Source organism: Mobula birostris, chromosome 3, assembly GCF_030028105.1.
Source record: "Mobula birostris isolate sMobBir1 chromosome 3, sMobBir1.hap1, whole genome shotgun sequence".
Classification (NCBI taxonomy): domain Eukaryota; kingdom Metazoa; phylum Chordata; class Chondrichthyes; order Myliobatiformes; family Myliobatidae; genus Mobula; species Mobula birostris.
In genome coordinates, this window is record NC_092372.1 from 227666839 (window position 1) to 227689007 (window position 22169).

The 22169-nt window shown below is 43.8% G+C and overlaps 1 protein-coding gene across 1 annotated transcript in view; it reads right to left on the reverse strand.

The window, feature by feature from the left end:
- bop1 (BOP1 ribosomal biogenesis factor) overlaps nucleotides 1-22169 on the reverse strand; it is a 244425-nt gene that overhangs the window by 71343 nt on the left and 150913 nt on the right. The window contains exons 4-5 of the mRNA XM_072254272.1: nucleotides 3195-3349; nucleotides 399-516 (exon numbers count right to left, since the gene is read on the reverse strand). Coding sequence (XP_072110373.1) covers nucleotides 399-516; nucleotides 3195-3349 — 273 coding nt within the window. The remainder of the gene's footprint in view (nucleotides 1-398; nucleotides 517-3194; nucleotides 3350-22169) is intronic.

A 22169-nucleotide genomic window follows, 5' to 3' on the forward strand; every position in this document is an offset into this window, starting at 1 on the left:
CCATCTAGTCCATGCTGAACTGTTACCCTGCCTAATCCCATCAACCTGTACCCAGGCCATATCACTCCATCCATGTACTTACCCAAACCTCTCTTAAACGTTGCAATCAAACCTACATCCACTGGCAGCTCATTCCACACACTCACCACCCAGTCAGTGAAAATACCTCCTCCCTTAAATATTTCACCTTTCACCCTTACTCCATGACCTCTAGTTCTAGCCTCACCCAACCTCAGTGGGAAAAGCCTATTTCCATTTACCCTATCCATACCCCTCATAATTTTGTATACCGCTCAGCCCCAGTGCTTTGTTCTATCCTCCTCTAGGTTCTGACATGCAGGCAGGTATCAGGGTCTCACAACCATTTCGAAACATAATTCAAAAAGATTAATTCCCACCTGATGTGGGTCAAACTTGGCATCTCCAAACTGCCCCTTCTGAATCCTGTGAACAAGGTCTATTTGTTCATCTGTAAGCCGGATATCAGTGCCAGTCATCTTATCTGGAACAGTACGCCTGTGGACAAGAAGCAAGCAATAATAAGACCATAAGGCACAGGAGCAGAAACAAACTATTCACCCTATCGACTCTACTCTGACATTCAAAGTTCAAACAAAGTACATCAGAATCAGAACCAGGTTTATTATCACTGGCGTGTGATGTGAAATTTGATAACTTAGCAGCAGCAGTTCAATGCAGTACATAATCTAGCAGAGACAATAGACAATAGGTGCAGGAGTAGGCCATTCAGCCCTTCGAGCCAGCACCACTTCACTGTGATCATGGCTGATCATCCACAATCAGTACCCTTTTCCTGCCTTCTCCCCATATCCCTTCACTCCGCTATCTTTAAGAGTTCTATCTAACTCTTTTTTGAAAGAATCCAGAGAATTGGCCTCCACTGCCTTCTGAGGCAGAGCATTCCACAGAACCACAACCCTCTGTGTGAAAAAGTTTTTCCTCAACTCCGTTCTAAATGGTCTACCCCTTATTCTTAAACTGTGGCCTCTGGTTCTCGACTCCCCAAACATTGGGAACATGTTTCCTGCCTCTAGTGTGTCCAATCCCTTAATAATCTTATATGTTTCAATCAGATCCCCTCTCATCCTTCTAAATTCCAGTGTATACAACCCCAGTCGCTCCAATCTTTCAACATATGACAGTCCCGCCATCCCAGGAATTAACCTCGTGAACCTCAATAGCTGGAATGTCCTTCCTCAAATTTGGAGACCAAAACTGTACACAGTATTCCAGGTGTGGTCTCACCAGGGCCCTGTACAGCTGCAGAATGACCTCTTTGCTCTTATACTCAATTACCCTTGCTATGAAGGCCAGCATGCCATTAGCTTTCTTCACTGCCTGCTGTACCTGCATGCTTACTTTCAGTGACTGATGAACCTTCAGAGAGAGAGAGAAAAAATAAAAACAAAACAAAATAAATAAACAAGTAAATCAATTATGTATATTGGTTAGATTTTTAAAAAATGTGCAAAAACAGAAATACTGTATATTAAAAAAGAGATGTAGTGTCCAAAGCTTCAATATCCATTTAGGAATTGGATGGCAGAGGGGAAGAAGCTGTTCCTGAGTCACTGAGTGTGTGCCTTCAGGCTTCTGTATCTCCTACCTGATGGTAACAGTGAGAAAAGGGCATGCCCTGGGTGCTGGAGGTCCTTAATAATGGACCTCCATTTATTATCAAAGTATGTATACACTATACAGCCTTGAGATTTTTCTTATTACTGGCAGCCACAAAACAAGAAACCAAAAAGAACCCATTAAAAAAAAAGACCAACAAACACCCAATGTGTAGAGAGAGAGATAAACACAAATTGTGCAAACAACAAAAGCAAGCAAATAGCATTTGGAATGAAAGTGAGTCGTCAGACATGGAGCCTGCAGCAGGCCCGCAACATCAGCCTCAGCACAGTGCAGAGTGGGGTAAACACCGTGGAGCCCGCAGACACGGAGTCTGACAGGCCACAGCCTCAGTTCAGTGCAGAGTGGGGTAAGCACCGTGGAGCCCGCAGACACGGAGTCTGACAGGCCACAGCCTCAGTTCAGTGCAGAGTGGAGTAAGCAGAGTGGAGCCCGCAGACACGGAGTCTGACAGGCCACAGCCTCAGTTCAGTGCAGAGTGGAGTAAGCAGAGTGGAGCCCGCAGACACGGAGTCTGACAGGCCACAGCCTCAGTTCAGTGCAGAGTGGAGTAAGCAGAGTGGAGCCCGCAGACACGGAGTCTGACAGGCCACAGCCTCAGTTCAGTGCAGAGTGGAGTAAGCAGAGTGGAGCCCGCAGACACGGAGTCTGACAGGCCACAGCCTCAGTTCAGTGCAGAGTGGAGTAAGCAGAGTGGAGCCCGCAGACACGGAGTCTGACAGGCCACAGCCTCAGTTCAGTGCAGAGTGGAGTAAGCAGAGTGGAGCCCGCAGACACGGAGTCTGACAGGCCACAGCCTCAGTTCAGTGCAGAGTGGAGTAAGCAGAGTGGAGCCCGCAGACACGGAGTCTGACAGGCCACAGCCTCAGTTCAGTGCAGAGTGGAGTAAGCAGAGTGGAGCCCGCAGACACGGAGTCTGACAGGCCACAGCCTCAGTTCAGTGCAGAGTGGAGTAAGCAGAGTGGAGCCCGCAGACACGGAGTCTGACAGGCCACAGCCTCAGTTCAGTGCAGAGTGGAGTAAGCAGAGTGGAGCCCGCAGACACGGAGTCTGACAGGCCACAGCCTCAGTTCAGTGCAGAGTGGAGTAAGCAGAGTGGAGCCCGCAGACACGGAGTCTGACAGGCCACAGCCTCAGTTCAGTGCAGAGTGGAGTAAGCAGAGTGGAGCCCGCAGACACGGAGTCTGACAGGCCACAGCCTCAGTTCAGTGCAGAGTGCAGTAAACTTCACAGAGCAGCAAGCAGAACAACTGTGGATTTATAACCCCTCTCAACCCCGTTCTCCTGTCTTCTCTCCATAACATTTGATGCCCTGACTATCAAGAACCTATCAATCTCCTCTTTAAATATACCCAATGACTTGGCTGCCACAGCCACCTGTTACAATGAATTCCACGATTTACCAGCCTCTGGCTAAAGAACTTCCTCTGCATCCCCGTTCTAAAGGGATGTCCTTCTATTCTGCCGCTGTGCCCGCTGGTCCTAGACTCCCGCACTATACGAAACAGTATATAAAAGTTATTCGTTATCCATACCAGTAATCTGGATTCTCCATTTTATCCAGAAATTCATCCAGTTCATCCTTATTTCGGATTGGTTTGTAGATCTTTTTCCCATCTAAGTCATATCCAATGTGTGGATAGTCTTTGTACCATTCCATAGGGATATTACCCACAGTATTCCGGATATCCTACAAAAGTGTTGGGAAAATAAAAGACATTTAATTTCATCCAAATAAAAATACATTACTGACACATACAAAATGCTGGAGGAGCTCAGCACGTCAGGCAGCGTCTATGGAAAGGAATAAACAGTTGACATTTACATTACGGACTAATGATCATAATTAAAGGCCAAGGTCAAAAGTTATTATTCCATCAAATATCATCAACAGTGCCAAGGTTTCCAGCTTCAAGTTCCCAGGAGTAAACATCGTCAATAGTCTGTTCTGGTTTAACCCCGTAAATGGCACGGCCAAGAAAGCTCTCCACTTCCTCAAGAGGCTACATAAATACCCCCTTTCACCCTCACCAAATTTTAATTGGGGCAACAACTTAAAGCATCCTAACCGGATGCATTACGGTTTGGTGCAGCAATTGCTCTGCCCAAGATTACAAGAAACTGCAAAGAATCTTGCACACACAGCTCAGCACATCACGGAAACCAGCCTCCCTCTGTGGACCGTCTACACTTCTTGCTGCCTCAGTAAAGAAGCCAACATAATTAAAGACTTCATCCATTCCACATATTCCCCCTTCTCCCATTGAGCAGAGATACAAAAGCCTGAAAGCACATACCACCAAGCTCAACAACGTTGCAAGACTATCGAACAGTTTCCTAGTACGATAAGATGGATTCTTGATCTCAATCTGCCTCATTAAGGTCTTGTAGTTTATTATCTGCCTGCATGGCACTTTTCCTGTAACTGTAACACTACACACTGCATGCTGTTATTGTTTTCCCCTGTACTACCTCAATACACTGTTGATCGGTAAGGCTGGCATGCAAAGCAAAGCTTTTCCCTCTATCTCAGTATACTGGAAATAATCGACTAATTTACCAAACTTCCATTAACAGAACAACACACACAAAATGCTGGAGGAACTCAGCAGGTCAGGCAGCATCTATGGAGAGGAATAAACAGTCAATATGTCAGGCATTGGCCAATGTCAGAATTTCTTGTTTGTACAATGTGGACATTGGTCAAGGGGTCTTAATAACAAATCAGATTTTGTGTTGCTTGACATTGCACTCAACAGATGCAAAAACACTGAATCCCTGGCAGAGAATTTATGATATTTACCTATTTGCGACATTTACCGGGAGCTTTGCAGACAAAGGGCCTGAACCATTGTGGAGGATCCCTAACACCTATCCCACAATCTCTCTGACCCACTACTGTCAGGGAAGGAAGTTCAGGAGCATCAGGACTAGGACTGGCAGACAGGGTGACAGCTTCTTCCCTCAGGCTGCCACCACCGAGATCTCGTCACTGGGACAGTGAGCTGTTTGCTGTTTACCTGTGCTGTGCACTACATGCATTTTGAATTATATTTTATTTTATGGTAATACTTTGCTTTACATGCTACATCTGATATACGTTTTGTGGGTGGACTGTGGTCCAGAGGAACATTGTTTCGTTTGGTTGTATACATGTTATCCAGGTGCCTTTCGAAAGTTCTGATTGAATCTGCTTCTGCTACCATGATTCTTCAGGAAAATATTATTTACTCTCTTTGCATTCCTCTAGCAGAATCAACTGCTGTTCCACACTTCCACCACTGTAAGCCATCTTGTCACCCCCTCACGGGTTCATACACTTCTGCACCCTTGCCTCCACCCAAGCCAGTAGGCAATCCCTCTTTCGTATTACAGGCTTCAATTTTGCTGAGAACTCCAGTAGGTGCTAAATAATGTATTTCACCACACAATTACCCGAGCAGTGTGGCTGGATGTTCAAAATTTAATTATGTGCAACTGAAGCCGAATTCCTCTTAGCCACTGTCAGGTGGATTTTCAATACTCAGAAGTTCATAATGCAACACGGTGAAGGAAATCGATTTCTGAAGTGGAACGATGATGCAGTTAACACTCTGTGATGCAAAGCTAAGAAAATACAGCTGAAAGCAGCTGCAAATGCAATCTGAGCAAGGGCTGCTGCAGCAGAGGACTAGCCTACACTTGCTACCGGCTGAGGGTGCTAATAACTAATAGGCAATTAGTGCAACCAGATCCAAAAATACAAATCAGGAGTGAAGATTCAACTCTCAATGAGTGGGAAGGTGTAAAAGCTTTTGAAATGCAGCTCTTACATTTTATAGGCTTGCTGTAGCACTGTGGAAACTCCCACTTTGATGATGGCAATGTGTTACATTGCTCAGACCAGGTGACTAAATTCAGTGGCCACTTTATTGAGCACCTCCTGTACCTAATAAAGCAGCCACGACTGTACGTTTGTGGTCTTCTGCTGTAGTAGCCCGTCCACTTCAAGGTTTGAAGCTCTTCTGCTGACCACTGCTGTAACATGCGGTTATTCAAGATGCTGTCCCCTTCCGATCAGGTTGAACCAGTCTGGCCAGTCTCCTCTAATCTCTCTCATTAACAAGGCCATTTTCACTGATAGAACTGCTACTCACCAGATAGTTTTTTGTTTTTCCACACCATTTTCTGTAAACTCTAGAGAGTATTGTGCCTGAAAATCCCAGGAGATCAGCAGTTTCAGAGATACTCATCCCACCACTTCTGGCACCAATAATCATTCCACGGTCAAAGTCACTTAGATCACATTTCTTCCCCATTCTGATGTTTGGTCTGAACAACAACTGAACCTCTTGATCACTTTTGCATGTTTTTATGCATTGAGCTGTTGCCACACGATTGGCCGATTAGATGTTTGCATTAATGAGCAGGTGTACAGGTGTACCTGATAAAGTGGCCAAGGAACTCATCCAGAATGTCTGTCACAAGGCGTCAGGAAAAATGGCTGCAACACACCAAATGTATGGGCACTCCACGAGCTGATACTCTCAAGGGAGAAATATAGCCAATTCCCTCCAAATCATTTCAACAGAATTATTTGAAAATTCTGGCCCGTAATGGCAAAACAGAGTGATGGCTCAGGGCAAACCATGCTTTCCCATCCCACTGTCTGATATAATTTAGGAGAGGCACCATAGCGTAGTAGTTAGTGTAAGGCTACTGCAGTGCCACCAACCTGGGTTCAATTCCCGCCACTGTCTATCAGGAGTTTGAACTTTCTCCCCTTGACCGCGTGCTCTTATGGTCTTTTTACACTAGCTATTCTTTATACAAAACCCTAAGACATAAGAGAAAAATTAGAACACTCAACTCATCGAGATTGCTCTGCCATTCCATCATGGCTGATTTATTATCCCTCTCAAACCCATTCTCCTGCCTTCTCCCCGTAACCTTTAATACCCTGACTAACCAAGAACCTGTCAACCTCCACTTTAAATATACTCAATGACTTGGCCTCCACAGCCGTCTGTGGCAATAAATTCCACAGGTTTACCACCACCTGGCTAAAGAAATTCCTCCTCATCTCTGTTCTAAGTAAACATTCTTCTATTCAGAGGCTGTGCCCTCTGGTCCTAGACTTCCCCACTCTAGGAAACATCCTCTTCATATCCATTCTATCTAGGCCAGAGGTTTCCAACATCTCTACCAAAGGAGGTGTAAGGCACTCCTCCCTCTACTAGCCTGCAGATCACCCTTGGGCAAGGTGTAGCACCTGCTTAGCGACCGCCCACCCGGCAAGGTCAGGGTCACATGAAGTGGGCTGTGTGGAGCTGGAGCTCATCAAGACTGGAAGCTGAAGGGGAGGGAAGATCTCCTGAGAAAAGATACATCACTATCCTAAGCTAATCAAAGCCTACATATGACATCATTTCATTCTTGACTGGTCCAAATTGCAATATTTTTCTGAGAAATGACAAACGACCATAAGTACCTATCCTGACCAGATCCCAAAGAACACAGAACAGTACAACACAGGAACAAGGCCCTTCAGCCTACAATGTTGTGCTGAACCAATTAAATTAGTAATCAAATGGCTAATTAAACAAATCCCTTCTGCCTGCACAATGTCTATATCCCTCCATTTTCCTCACATTCATTTGTCTATCCAAATGTCTCCTAAAAGTCTCTAATATGTACCTGCCTCTACCAGCACCCCAGACAGCACATTCCAGGCACTCACCACCCTGTGTAGAAACCTGCCCCTCACATCTCCTTTGAAACTACATCCTCTCACATTAAACACATGCCCTCTGGTATTGGATCTTTCAACCCTGGGAAGAAGATACTGTCTGTCTATTCTATTTTTGCCCCTCATAATCTTATAAACCTCTATCAGATCTCTCCTCAGCCTCCATCGCTCAAGAATAAGAGTTAAAAACCAGACAATGTGGAAAATGATTGCTGTGAGGGTGGGTACAACAAGACAATTGATAATTGCTTAATTTTGCTCGGGGAGCAAGAGGCTTCCCAGGTCCTGACTGAACATCTGTTGCTGGAGAATACTGCCCCCGGCCCCCCAATGGTAAGGGGAGGATGCAGCGGGAAGGTAGAGATAAGCACTAGAAGCTGTGTTCTCTTATCCTTTCAAGGACTAGCCTTGGCTCATACAACATGACACAGTACAGAACACATAGTAGAACATAGAACATTACAGCATATTACAGGCCATTCAGCCCACAATGTTGTGCCAACTGTTAACCTACTCTAAGATCAATTTAACCCTTCTCTGCCACAAAGCCCTTCATTTTTCTATCATCCATGTGCCTATTCTGAGTTTCTTAAATGCCCCTAAATCAGGGGTTCCCAACCTGGGGTCTACAGACACCTTAGTTAATAGTAAAGGTTCTTGTGTAAAGAAAATCCCTCTGACATTCCCTTATAGTTTCTTCCAATCACCTTAAAATAATGCCCATCATATTACCCATTCCACCCTGGGATAAAGCCTCTGGCTGTCCACCCGATCTACGCCTCTGATCATCTTATACACCTCTATCAAAATGAGTCTCACCTTCTGAGAAAAAGGACCCTATTCCAATTTGTGTTGATTTATTTAATGTTACAACAACCCTCTTGCCTGTCCCACAACACACACACACATTGCATGAGAGCAAACTATATTCCACATCTCAATCTTCTAAATTTTTTTTCGGGTAGCGATCTGTAACTTCTGTAAGGGCGAGTTTCCATCACCAGAAGTGCTGTAACAATCATGATATTGGCAGAAGGAACAGAGCACACTCAGTAAGCAGAGATCATTCTCCTCAATAGTGAAGCAAACAAGGACCTAGGACTGGGAAGGAAATAGAATCTGTTTGTTTAGGGAAAGAAAAATCACTCTAATACTTGGAGAGGAAAGGAAACCTCAGCTATTTCAGAATGTAGTCACGTCAGCATGATCTGTCGAGTGTTAACTAGACCATGTTTCACAGCCAGCTGGTTGAACTATGATCCTTATCCACTGGACTAGACACACCACTTGTATCTCCTCCCAGGACAGGAAGAAATCTTACCATGTCAAATCAGGGGCATGCTGCCCACATTATTGCTCGTTCCACCACTTGAGGGCCAGGAGAGACCAGCCAACACATCTTGTGATTGAGGCATGTGAACTGACTGATCAATCAATCAATCACGGCCTTAATAATGCCTTGGATATGGTTGTGTGTGTGGTGGGTACGTGCACATAAGCAGAGAATTTTAAACAGATCAGGCCTATTGAATATTGAAAGGTCTGGATAGAGTGGACATGGAGAGGATGTTTCCTATAATGGGAGCGTCTAGGACCAGAGGGCACAGACTCAGAATTGAGAGACATCCAGTTAAAACAGAGATGAGGCAGAATTTCTTCAACCAGAGAGTGGTGAATCTGTGGAATTCATTGTCACAGGAGGCTGAGTCACTGCGTATATTTAAAGTGGAGATTGATATGTTCTTGATTAGTCAGGAGTTGAGAGGGAAAATAAATCAGCCATGATAGAATGGCAGAAGACCCTCGATGGGCTAAATGGCCTAATTCTGCTCCTGTGCCTTATGGTCTTATCTCTGCCTTGCTCAACTAACCCCTCAACACATTTCATGACTTGTGTCAGTAATCTTCTTCTTCTTCATGTGCCTTGCACGTTACACGCTTGGGCGATCATGGTTCTCCACATCAAACGATCCCTCGCAGCATCAATGATATCTCGCACACTTAGATCTGTTAGTTCTTTCACAGTGTCAGTAATAATCAACCTGATTCTGAACTTCCTCACCTGCCAACTTATTTCACCAATTTCCTTTTGCACACATTTCCTACATCAAAACAGTGACGACAGTTTAACGTGGCGTATAATTGTACGAAACATCACCAAGCCCGGCTGCAGAGGGGAGAGGGCCGGGAACGGGTCTAGCAACGCCATTCCGCAAAAACCCCTGAGCTATAGAAATATCCAAAGTTGCAAAGACCTCATCCCTGGGAGAGGAAGGGTCTTCATCTGGAAGACATATGAAGTCATGGGGTGGCAGCAGAAGCCATAGGGCCGATCGAACTTCGGCCCAGGATAGAGGAGGACTCTAGCGAGCTGCAGTTGGCGGTCTATGCTCCAGTAGGGGTGATGGGTTTGAGAAGAATTGTACGAAGTGCAACACAATATCAGAGTCAGATTTGTTATCAAAAAATTCATAGTAAATTTATTATCAAAGTATATATATGTGTCACCATAAACAACCTTGAGCTTCATTTTCCTGTGGATAATACAGTAAATACAAGAAATAGAATCAATGAAAGACCACACCCACCAGGACAGAACATAGCCAGTGTGCAAAAAACACAACACAGTGTGCAAATACAAATAGAGAGAAAAAGATGAAATATTAGTAATAATAATTACAAAAGAAATAAAGACTGAAAAGGCAGGGTGTCAGTTGAGACAAGAGCCTATTTTGCTCATTTTCTGCACTGGTCATCTCCATGGTGCTGAGGTTATGAAGAGTGCCCTAGCTGTTGAGCTCCATAAGCAAGGCTTTGGGCCTACTCCGGGCTGCTCCAGGGGTTTGGATCTGAGGACTCAATTTGATTTGAACACTGTTGTTCGCTTCAATTGTTTGCATGATTTGTATTTTATTTCTTTCTCTTGCACATCAAATATTGGTCTTTTATTTTTAGTCTTTTTTTTCTTTAATTGGGTTCTTTCAGGTTTCTTGCTTTTTGGCTACCTGTGAGTAAGCAAATCTCAAGGCTGTATAATTTACACATTCTTTGATAATAAATGTAACTGAATCTTGAATGTCCAGCACTGGGCACAAACCAAACAGGAAAAGCCTCTGCACTCTCTCTGAAGCTTTCAAATCCTTCCTTTAATGAGGAACTAGAATTGAACATACTATTCCAAGTGTGGTCTAACCAAGAAGCGTGGCAACACTTGCGGTCTGTCTGTCCCTAGCACATCCTCAGATTATGTTGGTCGCTGACACAAATGCCACATTTCACTGTATGTGTCAATGTACAGAGAATCGATAAGCCAGTCATTTACCTTTTAAAAACAGCACGGAAACTCACACATACATAGTTAATTATTATTACTCAAGAAATATAAAAATATAAAATTCAGTGGTTAGAGTGCTTGTGAAGGTCTAATATATTCCACAATGCATCAAGAGGAGGCATTTAAACTTTTTCCAATCCTGTGGTTAGTTAATGACCTTTCATTATTTTTAGAAGGAATAATGAAGGGGGAAGTGCCAGAATCAATGGCAATATATTTATGTGAAAATTCTTTCCGGTCAACACATTTTGATTGACGTTGTCGGCTGCCTGGTGGAGGGGTGAAGCAAGTTTAACGTGGGTCTTCAGCTCTGCACTGCAATGAAATCAGAAACTAGCTTGCCTGCCTGCCCACGTGCACGTGCTCGTAGCACGGCATCAACCCTAATTTGGCGTCTGCTTCAGCGGGCATTGGAAAAGGGGGAAAACTGCAGTACTGGTGTTCTGCGGTGGAGAGGGTGGGCAGTAGGAACGCGTTGGAGCCAAGACATGTTTTTGGCACAGAACAGAACATGGCTTAATATGAATCCAGCTGTAGACAAGTGTGCTTGATCCAGAGTTGAAATCAAAAGACTGAGCCCTCCAGGTCTGGGCTGTCAATTTGAAAGAAAAGAACATGAATTTTTATAGCAGTGTTCATACACAAATACATTTAGCACACACAGGTGCTTTCTGGAGGGTGGGCCTGAAGTAAAGCAGGAACACAGCAGGTAGTTTAAACTCAAATTTCGATGTTAAAGGTATTAAAATGATCGAATGGATAATAACAGCCAGAACACCAGGTATACAGATTACCAGGTGAGGTGACTTGGCCTGAAATGATGATTGTTTATTCCTCTCTATGACCTGCTGAGTTCCTCCAGCACTGTGTGCGTCTCTGTGCGCCTGTCTGTCTGAATTCTGGATTTCCAGCATCTGCAGAATCTCGTGTTTAAGGTATACAGATTCCCTGGTCCTCGTCAAATAGTGCAATGGAGGTTTTTAAGTTGGTGGTCTGCACCTCCAGTAATGCAGTGCTTGCTCAGTCTCACACAAGCCTAAATTATGGAGTCTGGTTTCTGAAGCAAGACTTGAAAGCAGGACTTTTTAAGATCAGAAGCAGGAACATTAAAGCTGAGCTCAAGGAACACACAGTGCCGTTGGTTCCAATTTGACAATCATGGTGTGTGTAAATAGTTGAAGGTGGTTAAGAATTTGTGCAACCTGCTATTGGTAGTAATCTCACCAAGCATTACCATCAACATGGTCTGCAAGGAGCTCACTGAGGCGGAAGCTGACCTTGCCAAGCGGGCACATCCCCTCACGGTACCAGAACCGTGCTATGATGCGCAGTCCTTTTGGCCTGCCAAATGCCATTAAGTTCGACTGATCTTTCGCCAGCTTCCACACCATTAACACACCTCATTCAGTTTTCCATCTGTAACTACTGCACAAAAACAGTAGAGGAAAATAACTGGAGCTGAAATACAGAGGAAGAATGCAATGAGAATAGTTAGTTAAAGGAATGCTGTGCTAAAAGTCAGGAATGATTCATAGTCCTTTGTTAAGCAATGACCTCAACCAAATATCCTTTTAATTATTGTACATGTGGTCTTTTATTCCCTATTCTTGCACTCTAGGTATTCCCATGCCCACCCCCAATAATCTGACCCAAATACTTGGCACAATACCAAACAGAAGAGGGAAAATGTTTCCAATGCTCACTTGGACACTGCATTAAGAGCAGACGTTGACATTTAACAGTGATGTCATTTAAGTAAGATCTACTGTCCTCTGCAGTAGAACAGTCCTAGAGAAGTGTGAAATGGTTACCAATAGCCAACCAGGGATTAGAAAGTGAGGCTGATTGTTTTAAAAGGGCGAGACGGTAACACAGTGAGCACAGCAGCTGCCTCACGGCTCCAGTGACCTGGGTTCAATCTCAACCTCAGGCTTTGTTTACTCAGAGAAATATTATCCCTCACATTACCCCCCTTTAAACTAACCCAGAAAATAATTTAACCCTACCATGTCTCCTCGGTCTCTGTCTTGGTTTGCCCAACACACTGGAAAATTAATTAGCTTTAAGAGTCCCCGGTATGGAAAGGTCAATGCCCAAGAACGGAAAAGCCGACAGAAAGTGGTGGACACAACAAAGCCCTCGCCATCATTCAGCACATCTACAAGGAGCAGCATCCATCATCAAGGAGCACCACCACGCAGTCATGCTCACTTGTTGCTGTGGCCATCAGGAAGGTGGTACAGGAGGATTAGGTCCCACATACCAGGTTCAGGAACAGTCATTACCCCTCAGCCACCAGGCTCCTGAACCACCTTCACTCACCACAACACTGCATTGATCTCACAATCTATCGACTCACTTTCAAGAACACTACAACTTATTATTTATTCACCTTATTTATTATTTATTAATTATTTTTGCATTTTGCTTTCCTTTCTACATTGTTTGTCAGTCTTTGTGTTTTCATTTGTGGGTCTGATGAAACCAAAATTGAGCTTTTTGGCCATCAGACTAAATGCTATGCTTGGCGTAAGCCAAACACCGCCTATCATCAAAAACGCACCATCCCTCCTGTGAAGCGTGGTGGTGTCTACATCATGCTGTGGGGATGCTTCACTGTGGCAGGCCCTGGAAGGCTTGTGAAGGTAGAGGGTAAAATGAATGCAGCAAAATACAGGGAAATCCTGGAGGAAAACCTGACACAGTCTGCAAGAGAACTGCAACATGGGCAATTTGCTTTCCAGCAATACAATAACTCCAAAAATAAAGCCAAAGCTACATAGGAATGGCTTAAAAACAACAGAGTTAATGTCCTGGAGAGGCCAAGTCAGAGTCTAGACCTCAATTCAATTGAGAATTTGTGGCTGGACTTGAAAAGGGCTGTTCACTCACGATCCTCATGCAATCTGACGGAGCTTGAGCAGTTTTGTAAAGAAGAATGGGGAAAAAATTGCAGTGTCCAGACGTGCAAAGCTGTTAGAGACCTACCTACACAGACTCAAGGCTGTAATTGCAGCCAAGGCAGCTGCTTCTAAATGCTGACTTGAAGCAGGTTGGTAATTATGGAATCCATCATTTTGTGTTTAATAATTGTAATAAATTGAGACCAATTTGTAGAAATTTGTTTTCACTTTGACATGTAAGAGTCTTTTCTGTTGATCAGTGTCAAAAAAGCAAATTAAATGCACTATGATTCATTGTTGCAAAACAATAAAACATGAAATTTCCAAGCAACACACATCAAAGTTGCTGGTGAACGCAGCAGGCCAGGCAGCATCTCTAGGAAGAGGTACAGTCGATGTTTCAGGCCGAGACCCTTCATCAGGGCAGGAGGGTGAATAGTTTTTCTAGGCACTGTGTATGTCACCATATACAACACTGAGATTTGTTTTTGAAAACTACCGCACAGAAATAGGCCCTTCAGTCCATATAGTCTGTACTGGACCATTTAACCTACCTAGTCCTATCAACCTGCACCGGGACCACATCTATGTACCTATCCAAATTTCTTTTATATGTTGAAATCAAAATCGCATGCACCACTTGTGCTGGCAGCTTGGGCCACACTCTCACCACCTTCGATTGAAGAAGCTACCAGTCATATTCCTCTTAAACATTTCACCTTTCACCCTTAACCCATGACTTCTAGTTGTAGTCTCACCCAACCTCAGTGGAAAAGGCCTGCTTACATTTACCCTATCTATATACCTAATAATTTTGTATCCCTCTATCAAACCTGCTCTCAATCTTCTACATTCCAAGGAATAAAAAACTGTTCAATCTTTCCTTGTAACTCAGGTCCTCCAGTCCTGGCAACATCCTTGTAAATTTTCTCTGTACTCTCAATCATATTTACATTTTTCCAGTAGGTGGGTGGTCAAAACCGTATACAATAATCCATACTAGGCCTCAACAACGTCTTATACAAATTCAACATAACATTCCATCTCCTGTACTTTGATCTCTGAAGGCCAACGTGCTAAAAAGCTTTACCTGGGGGAAGCAATAGCAGCCATGACTCTGGCACCAAGTCTGGCTCAGAAAGGTAGGGGATTGAAGAGGATGGCGGCAGTAATGGGAGACTCTATAGTTAACGGGACAGACAGGCAATTCTGTGGACATGAAAAGGAAACACAGATGGTAGTTTGCTTCCCAAGCATCAGGGTCCACGATGCTTCTGAACACGTCTACAATACCCTGAAATGGGAGGGTGAGCAGCCAGAGGTGGTGGTATATATTGGTACCATCGACACAAGTAGAAAAAGGGAGGAGGTCCTGAAAACAGAACACAGGGAGCCAGGAAGGAAGCTGAGAAGCAAGACGCCAAGGGTAGTAATCTCAGGATTGCTGCCTATGCCATGTTACAGTGCGGATAGGAATAGAATAAGGTGTCAGATAAATGTGTGGCTGGAGAACTGGAGCCAGGGGCAAGGATTTAGATTTCTGGATAATTGAGACCTTTTCTGGGGCAGGTGTGCCTGTACAAAAGGGGCCGGTTGCACTTGATTCTGAGGGAGCCCAAAATTCTTGTAGGCAGGTTCACTAGAGCTGAGGATGAGCCAGTAGATTTACAAGTAGATGGGTGTAACGTGAACGTAAGGAAGGACAAGCCAATGATTGGGTGCAAATGCAGACAGAGCAAAGAGTTAAATTGTACCACAGAGGCAAAATTTAAGAGAATGAAGAATGCAGGACTGAAGATGCTGTATTTAAATGTGCGAGCATTGGGAATAAGGTGGGTGAACTCATGGCGCAGTTACAGACTGGTCGGTATGACGCTGTGAGCATCACTGAGTTGTGGCTGAAAAGTGGTCATCGTTGGGAGTATACATCAATTTTCTTGCAGGCATATATAGTAAACACAAAAAAAACCACAATAGACAATCGATGTGCAAAAAAACCTGTGAAAATTTAAAAAAAGAAAATAAAAGCAAACGAAACACCAACAATAAATAAATAGATAAATAAATATCAAAAACATGAGATGTAGAGTACTTGAAAGTGGGAACTTTCATAGGTTGTGGGAACAGTTCAGCGATGGGGCGAGTGAAGTTATCCCCTCTGGTTCAAGAGGCTGATGGTTGAGGGGTATTAACTGTTCTTGACTTTGGTGGTGTGTGTCCAAAGGTTCCTGTACCTCCTTCCTGATGGTAGCAGTGAGTAGACAGAATGGTCTGAGTGGTGGGGGTCCTTCATGATGGATGCTGCTTTCCTGCAAGAGCATGACCTCAACCTTTTGAATCTCACATGACCCTCGATACACTTTTACAGCACAATACGATTCTCAATCTCAGTAACCAAACTTAAAGAAGGAAGGAAAGCAAAAGAAAGGAAATTATAGGCCAGTTAGCCTAACCTCAGTGGTTGGGAAAGTGTTGGAGTCTATTATTAAGGATGAGGTTTTGAAGTACTTGGAGACTAATGATAAAATAAGTCAAAGTCAGCATGGTTTCGAGGAAGTAACAAGCAGAGTGGACAAAGGAGAGGCAGCGAATGTCATTTATTTGGATTTTCAGAAGGTGTTTGATAAGGTGCCACACATGAGGCTGCTTAACTATGGCATCAGAGGAAAGATACTGGCATGGATAGAGGAATGGCTGCCAGGCAGGAGGCAGCGAGTGGGAAGATTCACAAGAATGATTCCAGGAATGAAAGGGTTACTGTATGAGGAACATCTGGCATCTCTTGGCCTGTATTCCTTGGAGTTCAGGAGAATGAGGGGGGAATCTCACAGAAACTTTCCGAATATTAAAAGGCTTAAACAGATTAGATATGGCAAAGTTATTTCCCATGGTAGGGGATTCTAGGACAACAGGGCACAACTTCAGGATTAAAGGACGTCCTTTTAGAACAGAGGTGCAGGGAAATTAGTTTAGTCAGAGGGTGGTAAATCTGTGGAATTTTTTGCCACGAGCAGCTGTGGAGGCCAAGTCATTGGGTGTATCTAAGGCAGAGATAGATAGGTTTTTGATTAGCCAGGGCATCAAAGGGTATGGGGTGAAAGCAGGGGAGTGGGGATGACTGGAAGAATTGGATCAGCCCATGATTGAATGGCAGCAAAGACTCAATGGGCCAAATGGCCTACTTGTGCTCCTATATCTTATGGTCTTATTATCTAGCTGCATCATGGCCTGGTATGGAAACACCAAAGCCCTTGAATGGAAAGGCCTCCAAATAGTAGAAGATACAGTCCAGTCCATCACGAGTGAAGCCCTCCCCACCATGGAGCACATCTACGCGGAGCGCTGTTGCAGGAAAGCAGTATCCATCGTCAGGGGACACCCTCCTCCGACCACCCACCACCCAGGTCATACTCTCTTCTAACTGCTGCTATCAGGAAGGAGGTACAGGAGCCTCAGGACCCACACCACCAGGTTCAAGAACAGTTATCACCCCTCAACCATCAGGATCTTGAACCAAAGGGAATAATTTCACTCCACTTGCCCCATCATTTAAAATGTTCCCACAACCTACAGACTTACTTTCAAGGACTCTTTGCCTTAGGTTCTCCATATTTATTGCTTGCTTATTATTTCTTTTTCTTTCTTTCTTTTTGAATTTGTACAGTTTGGTGGTTTGTTTTTGCACATTGGTTGTTTGACCTGTTGGGTGTGGGCATTCATTAATTCTATTGCGTTTCCTGCATTTACTGTGAATGCCTGCAAGAAAATGAAACTGATGGTGGTATATGGTACCATACATGTACTTTGATAAGAAATGTACTTTGAACTTTGAGGATAAGGTTAGGCAAGTATTCTTTTCTGCTGTATTACCACCAGCAGCCCACTCGCCAACAAGGACATGTATACAGAAAGGTGCAGAAAAGGGCCAGTAACATCATGAAGGATCCTACCCACCCTGCTCGTGGACTGTTTGCCCATTCCCATCAGGGAGGAAGCTACATACACCAGGACCAGCAGATTCAAAAAATTAGTGTCCCCAACAGTAAGACTGATCAACACCTCCACCCAACAACCCACCCCACCACACCCCCAATCACCACTACTTTATCATTTAGGCCACTTGGCCCATGACTGCTCCATTATTCATCATAGCCAATTTATTATCTCTCTCAACCTCATTGTCCTGCCTTCTCCCTGTAATTTTTGACACCCTGACTAATCAAGAACATATCCACCTCCACTTTAAATACATCCAATGAATTGGTCGCCACAGCTGTCTATGGCAATGAATTCCACAGATTCACCACCCTCTGACTAAAAAATTTCCTCCTCTGTTCTAAAAAGATGTCCCTCTATTATGAGGCAGTGCCCTCTGGTCCTGGATTCCTCCACCATGGGAAATATCCTCTCCACTCCATTAAGGCTATTCAATATTCAATAGGTTTCAATGAGATCTCCCCCTTATTGCATTTTTTATAATTTATGTGTTCTTTATCTTACTGTGTTTTCTTTGTGTTGCATCCGATCCGGAGTAATAATTATTTTGTTCTCCCTTATATTTGTGTACTAGAAATAACATTAAACAATTTTGAATATCTTTGCTCAGTGATGGGCATGGTTGACATCATATTCAGGACGTGGTCTTGAGGAGAGAAGGGAGGGAAGAAAGATGGGAATAATAAACCAACTAGATTCCAAATCTGATTACAAGCAATGCCCAATTTCCTCTATTCACAGATATTTAATCCAGAACTCTAATGTAAACTGTGCCACAGTCCACCACCATCATCCAGCCACCGCCCCCCTCCACCATTTCCCCAGCCAGAAATGTCAAGATTCAATGAAAGCATACAAAGTGTGACAAGTGTTTGCAAACCCTACTCTTATTAAAGTCAGGTGGAATATCTGCGTTAAATTAGCTTGAGTCAGGCTGAAAAATAATCAAATAATCACTGCCATGCAGACATTTCCCTCAAACACCTGGAAAGAAAAATTGATAAAATGCTAAGATCGTTTTTTTTCCCTAATCGACACTGAGGCCGTCTAGACAGCCAGTAACTCAGGCACAGCTAGTATGCTGATATCTTCAACTTTTGACATCTCTGACAGCTTGACAGGTTGTATGAAGCTGAGAAAGTACCATGAAAAGTTTGTTCGGAGGTCAGCAGAAGCAAAGAGAGGACCCAGGAGTGAAGAGAACAGAAAGTGGCAGATGTCATTGCCACAGACTGCTGCAGAGGCCAAGTCATTGGGTATATTTAAAACAGAGGTTGATAGGTTCTTGATTAGTCAGGAAAACAAAAGTTATAGAGAAGGCAGGAGAACGGAGTTGAGAGGGATAATAAATCACCCACGATAGAATGAAGGAGCAGAATTGATGGGCTGAGTGGCCTAATTCTACTCCTGTCTCATGATCTTCTGAAAATCCATACACACAACTTCTGCAGCAATTTCATCCATCACTTTCAAGGACTCTACACTCATGCCCTCAAATTTTATTTATTTATTATTTGTCTTGTTTTGTTTTTGCACACTGGTTGTTTGCCAATCATTGTACCTTTTCACTGATTCAATTGCATTTCTTTGTTCTACTGAGAATGCCTGTAAGAAAATGAATCTTTGGGTAGCATATGCAGATATTCACATATCTGATAATAAACCTACTTTGAACTTGAATGTAAAAAGTGAGGAATAGGCATAGGATCAATCATTCCCCCTCAGCAACTAGTTTCTGTGCAGTATGACTTGATTTGCCATCTTAATATTCACCACCCATCTGGACCTCATTGCAAACTATGATTCCTCAAAACTAGATTTTCTCACCAACATGTTCATTATTAGCAAACCTGAATACAGCTTACCAACTTGAAAATCATAGTTCAAAGTAAATTTATTATTAAAGCGCATAGATGTCACCATATAAACCCTGAGATTTGTTTTCTAGCGGGCATTTACGGAGAAACACAATAGGATCAATGTAAAACCACACAAAACAGACAACCAACGTGAAAAAGGCAACAAACTGTGCAAGAACAAAAGAAAATAATAATAAACTAAAAGTAATAAATATTGAGAATCTGAGATGAAGAGACTTTGAAAGTGAGTCCATAGGTTGTGGCAACGCACACAAAATGCTGAAGGAACTCAGCAGGCCAGTCAATACCTATTGAAAAGACCTTTCAGCAGGACTGGAGAAAAAAAAGACGAATAGATTTAAAAGGTGGAGGGAGGGAAGGGAGAAACACAAGGTAGGTGAGACCGGGAGGGGGAGGGATGAAGTAAAGAGCTGGGAGGTTGATTGGTGAAAGAGATACAGGGCTGGAGGACGATCCACACTGGCACACCTCAGGGGTGTGTGCTTAGCCCACTGCTCTACTCTCTGTAGACACATGACTGTGTGACTAGGCATAGCTCAAATATCATCAACAAATTTGTCGACGATACAACCATTGTTGGTAGAATCTCAGGTGGTGAGGAGAGGGCGTATAGGAGTGAGATATGCCAAATAGTGGAATGGTGCCGCAGCAACAACCTGGCACTCAGCGTCAGTAAGACGAAAAATCTGACTGTGGACTTCAGGAAGGGTAAGACGAAGGAACGCATACCAATCCTCATAGAGGGATCAGAAGTGGAGAGAGTGAGTAGCTTCAAGTTCCTTGGTGTCAAGATCTCTGAGGATCTAACCTGGTCCCAACATATCGATGTAGTCATAAAGAAGGCAAGACAGCGGCTATACTTTATTAGGAGTTTGAAGAGAAGTGGCATGTCAGCAAATACACTCAAAAACCTCTATAGATGTACCGTGGAGAGCATTCTGACAGGCTACCGAAAGAAGCTGCAGAAGGTTGTAAATCTAGTCAGCTTCATCTTGGGCACTAGCCAACAAAGTACCCAGGATATCTTTAGTGACTGGTGTCTCAGAAAGGCAGCGTCCATTATTAAGGACCTCCAGCACCCAGGGCATGCCCTTTTCTCACTGTTACCATCAGGTAGGAGGTACAGAAGCCTGAAGGCACACACTCAGTGATTCAGGAACAGCTTCTTCCCCTCTGCCATCTGATTCCTAAATGGACATTGAAGATTTGGACACGTCCTCACTCTTTTTTAATATACAGTATTTCTGTTTTTGCACATTTTTAAAAATCTATTCAATATACATAATTGAGTTACATGTTTATTTATTATTATTACTTTTTTTTTCCTCTCTGCTATATTATGTATTGCATTGAACTGCTGCTGCTAAGTTAACAAATTTCACGTCACATGCCGGTGATAGTAAACCTGATTCTGAGTCCGATAGGAGAGAACAGGAGGCCGTGGAAGAAAGAAAAGTAGGGAGGAGCACCAGAGTGATGGGCAGGCAAGGAGACAAGGTGGGAGGGCAAAAAGGGGATGGGGAATGGTGAAAGGGGGGCAGGGATGGGAAGGGGCCATTACCAGAAGTTTGAGAAATCAATGTTCATGCCATCAAGTTGGAGGCTACCCAGACGAAATATGACGTGTTGTTCCTCCAACCAGAGTGTGGCTTCATCATCACAGTAGACGAGGTCATGGATAGACATATTGGAAAGCAATCAACTTCCTAGCTCTTTGCTTCACCCCTCTCCCTCCTGGTTTCACCTATTACCTTGTGTTTCTCTCTCTCCTACCCCGACTTTTTAACTCTACTCATCTTTCTTTCTCCAGTCCTGCTGAAGGATCTCAGCCCGAAATGTCAACTGTACTCTTTTCCATGGATGTTGCCTGGCCTGCTGAGTTCCTTCAGTATTTTGTTACTGTTGCTTGGATTACCAGCACCTGCCAATGTTCTCTTGTTTGTCATAGGTTGTGGGAATAGTTTATTGTTGGGCTGAGTGAAGTTATCCCCTCTGGTTCAAGAGCCTGATGGTTGCGGGGTATTAACTATTCCTGAACCCAGTGGCGTGGTCCTTTAATGATGGATGCAGCTTTCCTGCAACAGCACTCCATTGGATGATCTGAATAAGCCAAGTTCTCCACCCTCCAATCCTCTATCCACATTAACGGCCCTTGATGCCAGTAGCCCACCTTGAATATCACAGAGGTCTAATAAATTTGTTGAACTCATCCTTCCTTTGGTAACATGACTGGACAGACTTGAGTTGGTTTTAGGTTTCCTGGAGTGCTCTGTTAACACTTTGCTTCCAACGATTCCATAAGACCACAAGTCATAGGGGCAGAATTAGGCCATTTGGCCCACCGAGAAACCACCACCATTTCATCATGGTTGATTCATTATCCCCCTCAACCCAATGCTCCTGCCTTCTCCCCACACCCTTTGACATCCTGACAACAGATGTTACTGGCATGCAATTCCCAGTTTCCCCCCTCTCTCTCTCCCCCCTTCCATTTTCCAATCTAAAGGACACTTCCCAGGATCAAGGAAATTTTGGAATGTAACAACTATGAACTCACTTCCTCTGCCACCCCATCTTCTGAAACTCTGGGGCAGCAAGTCTAAGGGTCTTCCCTCGAGCCTGCCCCGTCCTTTTTCTTTAACTATATTAATCAATACAAGGTTTCCTCT